This window comes from Dryobates pubescens, chromosome 7 (assembly GCF_014839835.1).
Source record: "Dryobates pubescens isolate bDryPub1 chromosome 7, bDryPub1.pri, whole genome shotgun sequence".
Lineage (NCBI taxonomy): Eukaryota > Metazoa > Chordata > Aves > Piciformes > Picidae > Dryobates > Dryobates pubescens.
The window spans coordinates 14,480,779-14,495,674 of NC_071618.1; the positions used below are offsets into that span (position 1 = coordinate 14,480,779).

The 14,896-nt window shown below is 40.6% G+C and overlaps 1 protein-coding gene across 1 annotated transcript in view; it reads left to right on the forward strand.

The window, feature by feature from the left end:
• Positions 1-9,584: 9,584 nt before the first annotated feature.
• TMTC4 (transmembrane O-mannosyltransferase targeting cadherins 4) overlaps positions 9,585-14,896 on the forward strand; it is a 48,752-nt gene continuing 43,440 nt past the window's right edge. Inside the window, exons 1-2 of the mRNA XM_009905240.2 lie at positions 9,585-9,809; positions 14,033-14,148. Coding sequence (XP_009903542.1) covers positions 9,648-9,809; positions 14,033-14,148 — 278 coding nt within the window. The 5' untranslated portion in view covers positions 9,585-9,647. The remainder of the gene's footprint in view (positions 9,810-14,032; positions 14,149-14,896) is intronic.

Below are 14,896 nucleotides of genomic sequence, written 5' to 3' on the forward strand. Positions count from 1 at the left end.
CCCTTTTGAGAACCGGTCCCCAAGCCAATACTGAAAAACCGTATTAATTCTGCAAATGCATGTGCCTTGCCCAAAGTTCCTTAGAGCCACAGATACCTTCAAGAATTTCTTGAAGTTTCTGACTCACTCAGAAGGGAATAAATGCAATAATAGTAAGAAACAAGAGTGGAAATGTCTTTCTATGCAGTTAAGAAATCCCTTATGTCTTTGGGTCCTGCCTGATAGTTCTACAGAAGGTTCAAGGAGACAAACTTACTAAAGTTCACCACATATTTGCTTCAGGGAGTAGTACTGGAGTACATTCTTAATATTTTATCTTTCAGCTTGCAGACTGGAGCCATTTCTTTTTAAACATTTTTTAAAATGAGAAAAAATGTACTAAGTTTTTTCTTTTTTTTTTTCTTAGTAAAACAAACTGAGTAATTGCAAGAGTGATTATTAGGCAAGCCTTGATTTGTGATACAGAGAGATATCTTTTGCTGTGGTTAAAGAACCTGATACAAGTATGCCAACATATGAGCCTGTCAAGGATCAGCTCTTTTGCAGTCACTGCCTGCATACACATTGCTACTCTGACGTACCCTGGGGTAGATGCAAGCAAATTTACCCTTCAGTGAAGTTATTTTTCCTTTATTATCCTGTTGCAGAGTCTATCACAGCCCAACAATCCCACAATTGATTTGCTGGCAGCTGAGCCCTGGGGCTTGGAATGTAAATAAGACTCGGAATGAAAGTGATGTGCACTGCAGCAGCTGACTCTGAGTGCAGGTACTTCATCAATTGACCTGATTTCTGGAAAATTCGTTTGCAACCTTGAGACTCACTTGCAATTACAATCTTTGCAATAAAATATTAGTCTCCATGGTAATGAGAAGTGCCTTCCTAACTTATTTAGAAAAAAAATGTGAGGAGATGACAGTATCTCTGAAAAAATGAAATTTTCAGCATCATTTCACAGTTGGACAGCTCCTTGCAGACTTGTCAACAGATTAGTAGCATTCCACCCATTTTATACATGGAAAAACTGAGTAATTAATAGCCCCCAGGCCTTCCTTGCAAAAGGGAGATTTAATGAGCTCTGTAGCAGTAGCAGAATAGAAAAGCATATAACTAGTTTTCCTGTGTCCATGTAAAAGTACACCACCAGTGGAAGGATGGCCCTGCATTACTCCTTACAAGATCTACTAAATGATATTAAACAAATGCTGCTCTACCTGCTTGTATGCGGCAAAACTGCAGGGCACAAACTGTCTCACTTGGACAGGAATAGTGCCTCTTCTGGTTTTGTATATCTACCTCAATGGGAGACTGACCCTTAGGCTCTAGATTACCAGGGAAAAATAATAAACTAATGAGAGCCTAGTAGGCAACAGAAGAACAAGAAAAATATGACAGGCTCTGTACAAAGCCCAGTGCTCAAGAAACAAAATATTGTTCAGAACCATTCATGAATAAGGGGAGGTTTTAGGAGCCACACAAATATGGTTCTAAAGCTGGTTGTGAAATCTTTGCAATAATTTCCTCACAGGAAACAATCAAACTAACAGAATAAAATCTACAAGGCCAGGAACCACAGAACTGAAGTCAGGGTGGGCAGAGAGAAAAGAACCATCTTTTTTCTTCCTAGTTAGAGAGCCAGAGAGCCATAGAACTGAGGCTGTGGAAGCCTGCCCAGGTGTGTCCTATCATCTCTAATTTCCAGGGGACAAAAAAGACTTCTAGAAGATAAATGGCTAGCTGAAAAATCCAGTCATGTTTCTCCTGAGATGCAGTTCTCTTGATGGGCAGGAGAAGGAGAGGTCAATTTGTGCCCTATGAAAATGTCAAGGGCTTACCTTTCCTCTGTTGGCTCAGCAAAAGTTTTCTAAAACCTCGGAATTTCTCAGAGCTTTCTTGGGCAGACACTAAAATGTATAATCATTGTGAGAAATGCGAGATCATTGCATGATCTCATGCCTACAGCCACACCTGTCTATGAAATAAATTATTTTAGTAAGGATAACAATTTCATTTCACAAATACCAGCAAATAGAAAAGTTTACAATAATTTCTACATTTTATGGCAGCATTACTGTCTGATATCCTGATCTGCAGGCTGATGTTATCTAATGGCTACCTGTCAGATTGTACTGCTCACTAGCTTTGCTTCTAACACTGATACGGTTTCAAAATCCTTCAATCCCAATTTTGATTTATGAGCTGCATAGTGGGTTCATAAGTAATTCATTCCTCAGAGTTCTCTTATCACTTTAAGGGTTATCTTCAAAGATCCTTTTTCTTTTCTCCTACTTTATAAATATAGGTCTTGGGCATGGAGTTCTTTACATGTGGATGAACTTGTAGGATTTCAAGGAAACCATCATTAGGTAGGTCTGTGAAAATGGAATAAAAGACAAGGTTAGATATGTTGGTGAAAAGCTAAAACTAGATGGAGAGGAAACTTTTGTACAGAAAAAGGTTCAGGCCCCATTTCATTGTTTCTTATACCTCACATCATCATTTTATATTGCTCAGTACAAAATGACAAAATGATTGACTTACCATATTCACTTAGGTGACTATGTGAGGTCAAAACTAAAGTCCATTTTACTAACATTACATAATACAAGGAAAAGCAAATAAATAATTTTCTGGTTCTCTGACCAGTTGCAAGTGCTTTTCAAGAGAAGCTACTTCAGATGCTATCAGGTTTTCCAGTAGATTATAATTTCCCTAATCTTCTAATATATTGCCCAGTAAAATTTTATATAGTGTGAAATAAACTTCCAATCAATTTAACCCTAAGACAGATATAGCCATTTTTCAAAGTTCCCATTTATACTTGCCTAGATAAAACACTATTAAAGTGGAGGACCAAAGTAATGAATTGCATATTGGTTATGACAGTAGAGATGCTTTTACACCCCCTTGATTGGAACAATAAATAAAAGTTTTAAGTGTAAAACTTGGAAATATTCTTAAATAATGTAATGCAATTGTTCTGACTATGTCTCCAATCTTTTCCTCATACAGCTTGAAATAATTTTAGGCAGACAAATTTGACTACCTTTGAAAATGATTCAAGAGTTCCACTTTCCATTAAAATTTTCATCTCCTATTTCTTTGTGTCAAGCACAGATAGTTATTTTCATTTCAGTGTCTGGCAAAAAGAAAGTGGAGGAAAAAACTTAGCACAGTTAAGTGAAAACTTTGTATTTTCTCCAAGACCATAGGCTTAATGCTAAACTTTTAATGAGTTGGCATACACACTGGTACTTTCCCTCAAAGGTTTAGGTTGATTATTGAGAGATGATTCTTTACTTTTCCTGTGAAAGCTAACGTACTTGTTGTGCTATGTCTAAAGAATTGTAATGAAGTGTAATGATGAGGATTCTTATGGCTCACAGAACAGCAGAATAGCATAATCTTTGTTATTCACAAGTGTTTGAAACTGGTGAAATATTTTCATTCTGTATTGTCAAGAACAAATTTCATAGTCACCTGTTTAGCAGAGCATAATTCTCATTTGGAAAATTAACTACTATTTTAAAAATTATTCCTCAGCCACCTATTTAAGGGAAGGAGAGTGTATGATTAAATATATACTTTAACATAATTTAAGACTATGAGTCATAATCCTTCAAATCTGCCCCAAGCATTATATGGAGTAGCAACACCTTCAATGGATCAGCTGATGCTCAACCAGTAAGTGAGGATATATCTACAGTGGCACAGCTGAAGGATCCCATACTTAACTGTAAGCCTTGATTCTAAAGAAAATTACAAGTTGCTGGGTCTTCCCATCAATCCTCTTCTAATAACTTCTGTGTCCTCTTCTAATAACTTCTTATCTAAGTACAAGGGTCTCGTACATGTGCAGTTTCTACAGGTTTCATAAAAATCACATGGGTCATAAGAGGAACTGCAGATACTAAAGCAATGGGATGTAGGGATATGAGAAAGAAAAAAAGGCTCTGTTCATTTCACTCCTCTTACAACAATCCTGTTTAGCTTCTGTTTTTGTTTTGGTTTTATGACTTACAGTTGGTTAAGACTGCAACAAGCACATGAGTTTGCTTGTGTGTACTGTCCTGTCCTAGCAGAATCCATGCCAGTCTACATACATATATGCGTACATACACAAACAAGGACAAAACATGACGGACAAAACAAGCTACCTAAGATATCCTGCTACTTAAAATGCCTTGTAGCAGAATAATTACTTGGGACACAAACTGCCTAGAGAAGGAGACCATTGAAGTACTATTAACAATAGTAGTGCAAACATGCATATTGTATCTCGAACACTTGCATGTATAACACCTGTGCGTGCTCCAACCACGCAACAGGCAGTGGCCAGCTGATTACCTACAGTTATAAGCAGTTGTGCTCAATGGCCACACCCACATATACAGTGGCAAAATCCAGGCCACGGAGAAGATACGGCTGTCTTGAAAAGAGCTCTGGTAAAGACTGACAAGTCTTTGTAATGCTTCTGAATTTTTATGGTTGAATCCCACATTACCGTAGTCCCTAACATTATATTCTCTTGTCTGCAAAGTCACTGCAATACTCACAAATGTCGATCCCCTGAAATACAATGTCTTTCCCATATGGCTTTCTCACAAAAGAAAGATTGGCCTTTGTGCAGATCTGCAGTGGCAGGCTGCTAAAAATAAGGATGCAATAGCCACTTAGGTAGATCAATTTAGCATGCTGAGAAAACTACAGATCAAGAATCTTCATACACATACCTTCCTGCAAAGTGCAGATTTAAGAAAATAAAAATTAAAAAATACTTTTTAAAAAGTGGTGTATTTAAGAACTGTTTTAAATTGAACTGCTATAATAACCCTCTGAAAAGCAGACTGGAGATAAATTATGCCACTGCAGCTGATTTGAATCAGATTTTGAGGGAACCAGGGAACTCTCCAGAACAGGTATTTGCTTTGTAGTTCTTCACAACAATTAAAATGGAACAGAAGGCCATAATAAAAGCTGCTACATTTTGAAAAGCAAAACAATAAACCCCCAAGAAATAAGGGTTATTTCACAGTGGAAGATAATGGGAAGGAGGCAGTTCTGTATACATTGTCTAATTTACAGCAAAATGGTAATCAGTATTGGTGTATTGACATAAGTGGTGGTGAGGTGATTTATAACATCTGTGCATCTGGCTGTGTGGATATATAAAAATTTGACCAGAACTGATGATATCAGCAGACTTATATGGAATAAATATTAATTCCAGTTATAAAGCATAGATCAAGGATGTGCAGATGTGCAAGAAATGTGAGCAAAGGAGCTTCTGAGTGTCTGATGAGAATGCACCATTTGTAGAAATAAATACATCAGCAAAAGTGGTAAAGTCAAACCCTCTACAGAACAAAATGTAACACAGAAATGAGAAAGTGACTCAGCTAGCAGAAGTCTGGTAATTGTCAGGGTTAGTCCAGTGAGACAAATCTCAACCTTAATTCACAGAACCTTACATATATTTACATGTGCTTAAACTAAAATAAATTCTGACATATGTGCAATTTAAGCATGAACTGAAATTTCATCTAACTCATTGGAATTTATAGACAGTAGAAGATTAATTAGATGACAGACTCCCTTTCCTAATTAAGATGTGGGTATTTTTCTTTTAAATTGGGACCCTTCCATTAATAAATGCAAATTATTTAAAACATCTATATCGTCATCTCAAGAAGCTTGTTTGGCTTGGAAGGACTGGAAAGATAGTTGACAAGAATTTAACTTGATGATACTTATTTGGGGTAGTTTAGAGGTTATAAGTTGAAACATTAAGGAAATGTCACAATCAACCCGTACTTCCTCATCAAGAACTAACGTGGCAAACCAGCCGTTTTTAGCAAGTCATCTACATCTCAATGCTTTGGGTTTTAAGAGCAGAAACCTAGAAAGCATCCTGCATTTACACAGTAAAATAACAAAAAAGTCATGAAGCCATTCTTTTACATCTACCATATTTTTAATTGTGAGTTATAAGATGCAAAGCTTACTGATTATGCCCACCTATATCACTATGTCAGGAACAAAGCCAGAATGGATAAGGACATTTTAAAGTACAAGGCACAATTTACTGGTATGCAGGTCATGGTCTTTGTTTATTTTAGCTCTCGTAGCAAAGGAAGTGGAAGCTTTGCATGCTTGGTGACACCAGGTCGATGGCTTTCCATCACTTCCCAAGCCAGAAGACCTCAGATGCTTTCTAGTAGGTATTAAACAAGCATAAGTTACACAAGCTTCACATATATTTGAATAATATACAACCCTGGAAATTGTGCTGGTTCAGCTGCTGCCTCACAAGCAGGTGAGCTGTCCATGTCATAGCAGCAGATGTTTCAAAGCTGGTGCCAAGTAGACAATTATGGGTAGCAAGCACTGAAGCCCTCCCAGAGTAGGAATGCCTTGAGACACTTAAAGAGTTAAAGCCTCAAAGAAGCTATAAAATAACCTTGTGAAATTGACACTTTATAATGCAAAGATCCCAAAAATCCCACTCCAGATTACATGTCCCTGCCTGGCTCACAGCCAGGATTTCTCATCCTGTATATTAAGATGCTGTTTGTGTTTTAGGGACGCATCTGTCGAGCATTTGGTGTTATAATACAGCATTTAATCACACTTCCTTCCAAGATCATCGCAACGATGAGTGCACGAATACAGTACACCCGATAAAGGCTTTTGATAGCTTTCTTATGGCCTTATCTGCCTTGCGGGAAGCACCCCGCAGCAAGCCCTGACAGGACCAGGGCCTCAGCGGTAAGGGCAGGAGCGCTCTGCTAACACGTCCGATGCGGAGTCAAGCTCACCCGCGAAGGCAGTCCACGGCGCCCGCAGCACACCACCCCTTGTCACCACCTGACTGGCTTTGTATCATCTTTTCTCAGGGGAGTTTAAGCTCGCCACCGCGGGAACCTCGCCTGTGAGGGAAGAGACTAGAGCGCTTACAAGGAAACACGACTGCCCGCGCCCGGCAGACTCCCCGGGGCCAGGCGAGCCCCTGTACTGGGAAGCCTCCCGCACGTTCCAGCTCGCCCACCCGTAACGGTCACGCTAACGGTCGCAGCAGCGAAGAGCGAGAGCTGGGCGACCACGCTCGAACCGCACCGCGTCCCGTTCCCCCCACGCCCTCCCTGCCGACAGCCAGGTAAGCGGGACAGTGGCCGCCACATAAGAACAGGCTTCGGGACCACGGCACGAAAGGCACCTAGCTGCCGCCTTTGTGCGAGGCGAACAGGGTGTGGAGTTTGGGGTGGAGGGAAAACGACTCGCACCAGCGCCGCTGCCACCGCAAGTAATCTCCTCGCTCCGCTTCATCAGCCCGGCCTGCCGCGCGTCACCGCCGCCGCCAATGGGCGAGGGGAGCTGCCCCGGCGGAGGCGGGGAAAAGGAGGGGTGGGTCGGCGGGGCAACCAATGGGCTGTGAGGATGTTTCCCGGAGGCGAAGACGCCGCGGCCCCTCCCCCGACGGCCGCTCCGGCTGGGGGCTCGCCGGGCGGGAGAGTTTCGCACCCGGGTAGGACATGCCGCGCTGGCTCCTTCTCCTCGCAGGTAACGCCGCGCGGCGACCCCGGGTGCGGCGAAAGGAGCTTGCCCTGGCCCCGTTTGCAGACTGGAGTGCTGGCGGAACTGGCCCGGGCGGCGCGGGTTGGGGGCTGAGGGCCGGGATACCCCTTCTCGGCGGAGCCGCCGCCCGGACAAAGGGGGAGCGTCGAGTGGGTCAGGTCCATCGCGAAACTCCTGGCAGGTCTCACCTGCCCCGTAGTCTAGCCCCTGCCTGCCCGCCGCTGCCTTACCAGGGTGGGCTTCTTCCCCGAGACCGGGCGTCTGGTGCCCAGGACGCCCTCAAGTTTTGGGGGCTGCGCGTACTGCCGTTGTGACCCCTTGCTGCGAGCTCCCCGCAGCGCCCGCGCTCTCTGGCGGGACATACGGTGCTGGAACCTTGCCCCACCCACCGCCTAGGAGTGGTCGGTGGGTCGGCGCCGGACTGGCATCGGCTCCAGTTCGCCTTTCTCTGGAGGGGGGCGGCAGGGTTGGCTGTCGCGGTGGGAAGGTGGCCTCCCCTGCTGCCCTTGTACAGTTGCGGTGTGGGCCGGTCGGCAACGGGAGAGGCTTTCGGTCTCCGGTAGGTTCTCAGCCCGCCTGGGCGGTTAACGCGATGCCTGATTAAGGGAGCCCTCACAGCCTGGCCTGCTCTTCTGCGCGGCGGTAAGACCGGCAGCACATCTACATCAGATAAATGGATCAAGCACAATGGGAGAAACTTTCAGGGCAAAACGAATCCTGAGTAGATTAAATTATTTAATTGGGTAGTGTGTATTGATGCTGCATGTGTGCTATTACGAGCAATGCAACATGTTTCCCTCAGGTTAACAGCCTTGCTTTTAGTCTTTGTTTTCATCAAACTAAAGCACAGGGGTGAATTACTTTGAAGAAAGGTTTTTCTCTTAAGGTGGCTGGTCTGCTTTGCTCCTAAGGAGCTCCCTCCTGTCTCAGATTACTATCTGTTACTATCTGAATTTGAGAGCACTGCTATATAGTCCTCAAAGTGAGAATGGGCACTGCTGTGACAGTATTGCCTATCCTTGTGCATGTGTGTACAGAGACTGGGAATTCTTGGAGACTGGAATTTAGCATTTCTACAAAGCAGTTGCCTACCAGCTCAAATGGTCAAGTCTCTTCAAGAAGCTGAATGACTGCGGCTTTTTCCTAGATTATGTGAAGATACTAAATGCATTTTTTTCAGAGGTATCACAGCTGACTTAAAAAAAAAAAAAAAAAAAAAAAGGAGGGCTGGCTTTGGGGCATCAGAGAGGCCCTTCCAAGTACAGGTGGCTCGTGGGTAAACCTCTTGCCATAGAGACTCCATTAGTGTATTACCCAGTGCTGTTGGATTCCATAGCATTTTTTCATCTACCTAAACAACCTTATAAGCCTGTGAATACAGCACCAGAATGCAGCCTATACTGTATTTGCAGTGTGCAGAATGAACCAGTGAATGCTGCTTTGGTCTTAATTGTATGTGCCTTGTCTCACTCTTTGAATGGCTGAGATTTGAGGCCTACTCTATTAGCTGCCATCTGTCTGCCTATGGAGTTTGTATCAATTCTCTCTATGGGCTATGTGGAAGACTAGGTCCTGTAATTCCATTAACAGAAGAGAGTTGAGCTCTTTCTGCGGTTGATGATGTTTATTTTTCATGCTCAGAAGGAAATTACAGTGCTTGTCATTCTCTTCAGAACTTTGTAAATGCTCTACACTCCATGTGATGTCCCTGTTTGTTATATGTTGAATAGCAAGAAACAGCACACAGTGATTTGCTCGAGGTTTTAGAATTTACCTACCCCAAAGGTTTAACTTAGATTCTTTCTTGGCTTTTTCCCTGTGCTCCAGCCATGAGATACTGCCCCCTTCTTCCACATTTTAAGTACAAAGTTGTTTAGGTGCTTTCCAATAGTTACGAAGAACACCAAGAGAAAAATGCTATGTTGTATGAAATTTTGTTCTCCCAACCCAACTTTTCCTTCTAAGATTCTTTTTAAGTTAAATGCAACTATAACTGCATTTGCATATATTTCTTTCAGATTTTCAACCAACATAATGCTGAAGCTCCCAACTTGCAACAAGTATTTCACAGAATGGCACAAACAGAACCTAATCTGGACCACAACATATCATGGTTCCTCCTTCCATCATACTGGGCCAAAGTGGTTGTGGCATTAATTTCCTTCCTCTGTTTTGCTAACAGCTATGATGGAGATTTTGTCTTTGATGATTCTGAAGCCATCATCAATAATAAGGTTTGTGTCTCTTTTTCCTCTGCACCCTTTGACCTAAATAGTCATGGTAAAAGTAGTAAAAGAAAGAATTACAATAGTTGATCTAGGTAGGCCCAAAATACCCTAGTAAAGAGCTTCCATTGAGAATCCTTCTTTCTTCTTTTTTTCTGTTGTGTTTTATTTGGCTTTTATTGGCCTTGTTTAAGGTTGACCATCTGTGATGCTATGTTAATACCTGGTTAAGAGGAATGGAGCTTCTTTTTGCCATGTGAAATGGACTTTGTCTGCTTGGTTTGTACCATAAAAATGTTAGAGAAGCAGGGAAAGCTTTATTTTCATATGCTTCTTCCCCACTTAAACAGTTTTGTTTTTTTTAACAGTAGCAGAGTATTTTCCATGCTTTGTTTTAAAGCCAATCATACATGCAATAAACAGTCTTTGAAATACTTAGAAATTCACATATGACTCAAACCTCTAGCTAAGACTCTTTTGTCTTTGAGGAGCTGAGTGACTTCCATTGCTGAGGCCCTTCATAGAATCACATGTAGCAGTGAATGAGTCTGTGCTTATGTGTGGGTCTTGGTGTTACAGCTCTTACGCTGTTCTTGTAGGTACTTGTTAAATGTTTGGAAAGAAAATCACAGGGTAAAAAGAATCACCCTCATCTGTTCTGTTTTCTTGACACCATGGGGTTACAAGGAAGATCATAGAAACTCATGCCACTAGAACAACACAGTGCACTTCCTCTTGCACAAGATTTAGACACAATTTATGGCAATTTGCCTTTTAGAATCTCATAGAATTGCTGTTTGCTTAGTCAAATTTATATTATGGTTATGTAAGTCATCATACCTCAAGTTATAAATGTATGGGGGGAAAATGCATCTGCCAAATGGGAAATAAATCTCAAAGCTTCTAAGAGAATACTATGGACAAATTAAGAACCTACAGTGAATTTGATTTCTTTTTCCTTTTAGAGAAACATTTAAATTGCACTGCTCCTGATAATGTTTAATTTTGCAGTTCAGTTTGGGTGACGATTATAATATATCCTGAAAGAATGCACAAAAGATTGATGTTAAAACAAGACAGATTGTTCTGTTCATGTGCAATTTCCCCACGTGTAATCTTTCTATATTTCTTTCAGTCTTTACTTTTAAAATGTTTCCGTTTATCTATGCAACACAACAACCTGCACCAGGATTATAGCTGTTGGCAGTGCTGAAAAATTCTACCAACTAACTGCTTAAACAGATTAATTCATACGTAGTGTGTATGTTTGATAACTGAGGCTTAGTCTATCAAAATCCTTTATTATTCCCTAGAACTTTTGTGACATTTTAAGATATAGATGAATATATGGAAATACAAAACCCACAAGAAAAATGTGGAGACAATGAGTTTTGCAGTTTATTGGGAGGGAGAGCATCTGCACAGGCACAGTTTATTTAAAGTGTAGTGTATTTGATTCCTATTTAATATGAGAGGCAGCTGGTGAAGCAATTATGTAGATTTACTGAGCATTACTGTACCAGTATTTTCATGAGTACCACATAGTGACTTTTTAAAAATTTACTCCCTCTTACCTACCGCCACCCTAAACTTTCAATTTCTTTTTTTATTTTAGCAAAAGGTACATGATTAGTTGACTTTGTGCCTACCATAGCGTGGAACATTCTGTTATTAATTTTTATTGGGACTCAAGGCTGTTTTCCAGACACTTTCTTGTCATTTTAGTCATTTTAACTGGTACACAGCGCTGGCTTTTGTCTTTATTTACTAGCTTGGCAAGACAAACAGTGGGATTAGTAGGAGGATCAGATACAGCGTGTCGTTTCCATAAGCCTCTATAAGGAAAAACTGACCTTTCTTCAAGTATTGAACTCTGCTGTCTGTAAGCTCCTGCTAATCAAATATTTAGCAATTCTTTGATATCTACTTTCAGCTCTTGAAGAGGAAATCATGCATAACTTTATCTGTGTCTCTTAGAGCAAACCATTCCTATTTTAGAGTAAGTTCACTGATTAGAAAAATTAATGTAAGAAACTTTTTCTCACAGGACTTGGATACAAAAGCAAGACACATGACTTAAGATTTTTAGGTCATATGGAAGTGTAATCTAATCACTAAGTAATTCCACATATTCAGCTACTCCTGATTTTTTCCTATGGAAGACAAAAGAAGACTGATTGTAGTGGAAAAAAGGGAAATCTAGCCTTGCACATCGTAAATACATTTCCCATAATCTAGCCTTGCACATCAGAAATGCATTTCCCATCTCAACTTACTGAAGATTATCTGTGAAGACGTACTTCAAGAATTTTAATACTAAAAACAAACACAAAAAATCTCTTTCATAGTAATTTCTTTGAAGAACCACAACACCCACTGACAGCTGTCCCCTGCAGAGTAAAAAGACTTCAGCAGATACTGGTCTACAACCCAGTCCCAATGTGCCCCTGGAAAGGCAGGCTATATTGATTTAGTGGGCTGCTTGTTGGGTGCACTCCTGCTCTGAGAGTCAAATTATGACCTTTAAGGGTTGCACATAGTGATGAGGAGTACAACAAGGATTTAGATGCCTAAGGCCTAAATTGCAGTCCTGGGAGAAGAAAGAATGTTGTAGCTGTTGCTTGGCAATAGAAACATCTGTGAGAGCCCAAAGAAATTTTGCACCCTTGATAATTCTTAAGCCCAAATAGGGAGCCCTGTGAGTCTTGATTTCTTAAGATTTTCCTTGAGAATACCTTAATTGACAGCTGCAGTATAGGACTTTTCAAAGGCTGCAGTACTAGTCCTGCTCTCTTCTGCATATTGATTAGTAGCCTGTTAGAGAATGCTTCATTTCATTTGACATTTTTTGACATGGATTTTTAACCTACTTCCCCTCCTATTTTATTTTCTTTAACTGGTTGTCTAATACTGGCCAATTTGATCAAGTGATAGAAATAAGCCTCTTGATTTTTTTATTCTTCTTTTTTTTAATAAAAGTCAGAATGTGTTAGAAGCAAGAAGAATCTTTATTTTAAATCCAATTTTGTAACAGCCAGTCATCATGATTCAGACATGCTGTATCTTGGGACTAGCACTCATATGTATTCTCTCTTGCCTTGTTGGCAGGTCGAAAGTGCTAGCTAGCTAAAGATGAGAAGGCAGGCACTGGATACTATAGGAGGTGCTCAAGGTGCTGTAGAAGCAAGTGAGATGGTAGCAGCATTTGAGAGGAACTAGTTAGTGAACCCAAGGGTATTGTAACATGGAAATCCTGTAAGGAGGTGGAGGAAAAATAAGACAGGATACCAGGCTTTGTAAGACATTTCATGGATGTAGCAGCCCTGTTTCTTTGCTTACTTGTTTGCATTTGCTCGTTAATCTGCTTTGATTTGTTGGTCTCTTGAGCAGTTTCAAGGGAGAAGGTGGGGTAGAGCAACTTATGATTGAGTGCAGGTATAGTACCAGCACTCATACAAAAGCTATTTATTTCCTAGTACAGATTTTTTCTTAGGTTCTGTCTTGAGTGTATTTACCTGCATGTTTGCTATAGCATAAATTGGTGAATAATTGCCCCAGGGAAGTAGGAAAAGCTAGGTAAGTAGATGATCAGTTTTTTAGTTACCCCACCCCAAATTAAAATAATTCATTATTTGATGTCTTCTGCTGTTAATCTTTTAGCTCATTATATAGAGATTTTGCTTCTTGGCTTCATGCATTAAGAATTAAAAAAATAAAACATTCTTGAGTAGTGTCCTGTGTGAAGTAAGGTTTCAAAACAGTTGTTTTCAGTCTTTAGTCTCTTTGCTTGCATGCTTTCATTAGAAGTTGTGCTCCTGATGCTAGTAGAAAAATAGCTATTTGGAGCACTTTGTAGTTGGCCTCCTTCACAAGATAACCTAGACCTAGAATCAAAGACTTTTTACAAAATTATGAGGAAAAGCATTTTACAATGGTTTTTGTCTTAGCTATTGACCAGATTATCAACTGATATGAATATGCATAGCTCTACTAAACTTCATGTAGTTATGCCTACTTACAGAATCCAAGCATCTTGACCTTTATGATAACATGCATCCAAAGCGTGACCTTCATTGCCAACTTGGGTACCTTTGTTAAATGTCACTAGTGAGTCAACAAACACCTGCTATGTCCATGTTAGCACGAGCTTGTATGTCTTGGGACTTGTTTGTGTTAGCTGCTTTGAACAAAACAGAAATGTTAAGAATCTGGTAATTTATGTTTCCTTTCAGGACCTCAGGGCAGAAACCCCACTTGGTGACCTGTGGCATCATGACTTTTGGGGTAGCAAACTCAGCAGCAATACCAGTCATAAGTCATATCGACCACTAACTGTCCTAACTTTCAGGTGAGGCTTGTCTTCTTGCTTAAGGTCTGATTTTTTTTTTTTTTTAAAAACAATATTGCCTTGTTTGGTTATAGGAAGGAAAGAGAAAGTATCTGGAGGGTAATTGGATACCTTTCCTGAATATGCTTTTCCTGTTCATTACCTTATCTCAAATTGAGTTTTAATTTTCAAATGTTTTCTTTCCCAAAGCGTGCATTATTTTGACATAATGTATTTCATTGTGCCTTTCAGAGACTGAACATCTTATGCTCTTTGGGACTAAGGGCATCATCAAAGAACTAGGAGGGGTACATTCCCTTCACTTAGCCATGCTGCCACTTATACAGCTATTGTAGCTTATTTTCTCTGCTTTCCTGGTGACCTGTCAAATGATTTATTTTATAAATAACATCAATCTACTGTGGCCTTTTGCCACTAGGTCACCAAGTAGTCTTCCCACTTCTTCCCACTGATACTCTAACATCAAGTGACTGAGAATCCTGGTGGGAGAGGTGTCTGCTTGTATATATAACTTCCTTGTTTTCTCAAATAACTGAAGGTTTATGAGAATGGCTTCTGTAAATATTTAGTTTATGTTTTTGCACAAAGATCTGGGCAAGCAGTAAACCATGTAGAAATTTGGCAAAGTAATGGCAGAGAGGATCTTTGAGGTCTTGCTCTTAAGCTTCATTATTTCCCCCATTCAACTCAGTGTGGATGGACCTAGCACTAGTTCTGCGGTTGTGTCCAGTCTAAACCAGGGACTATG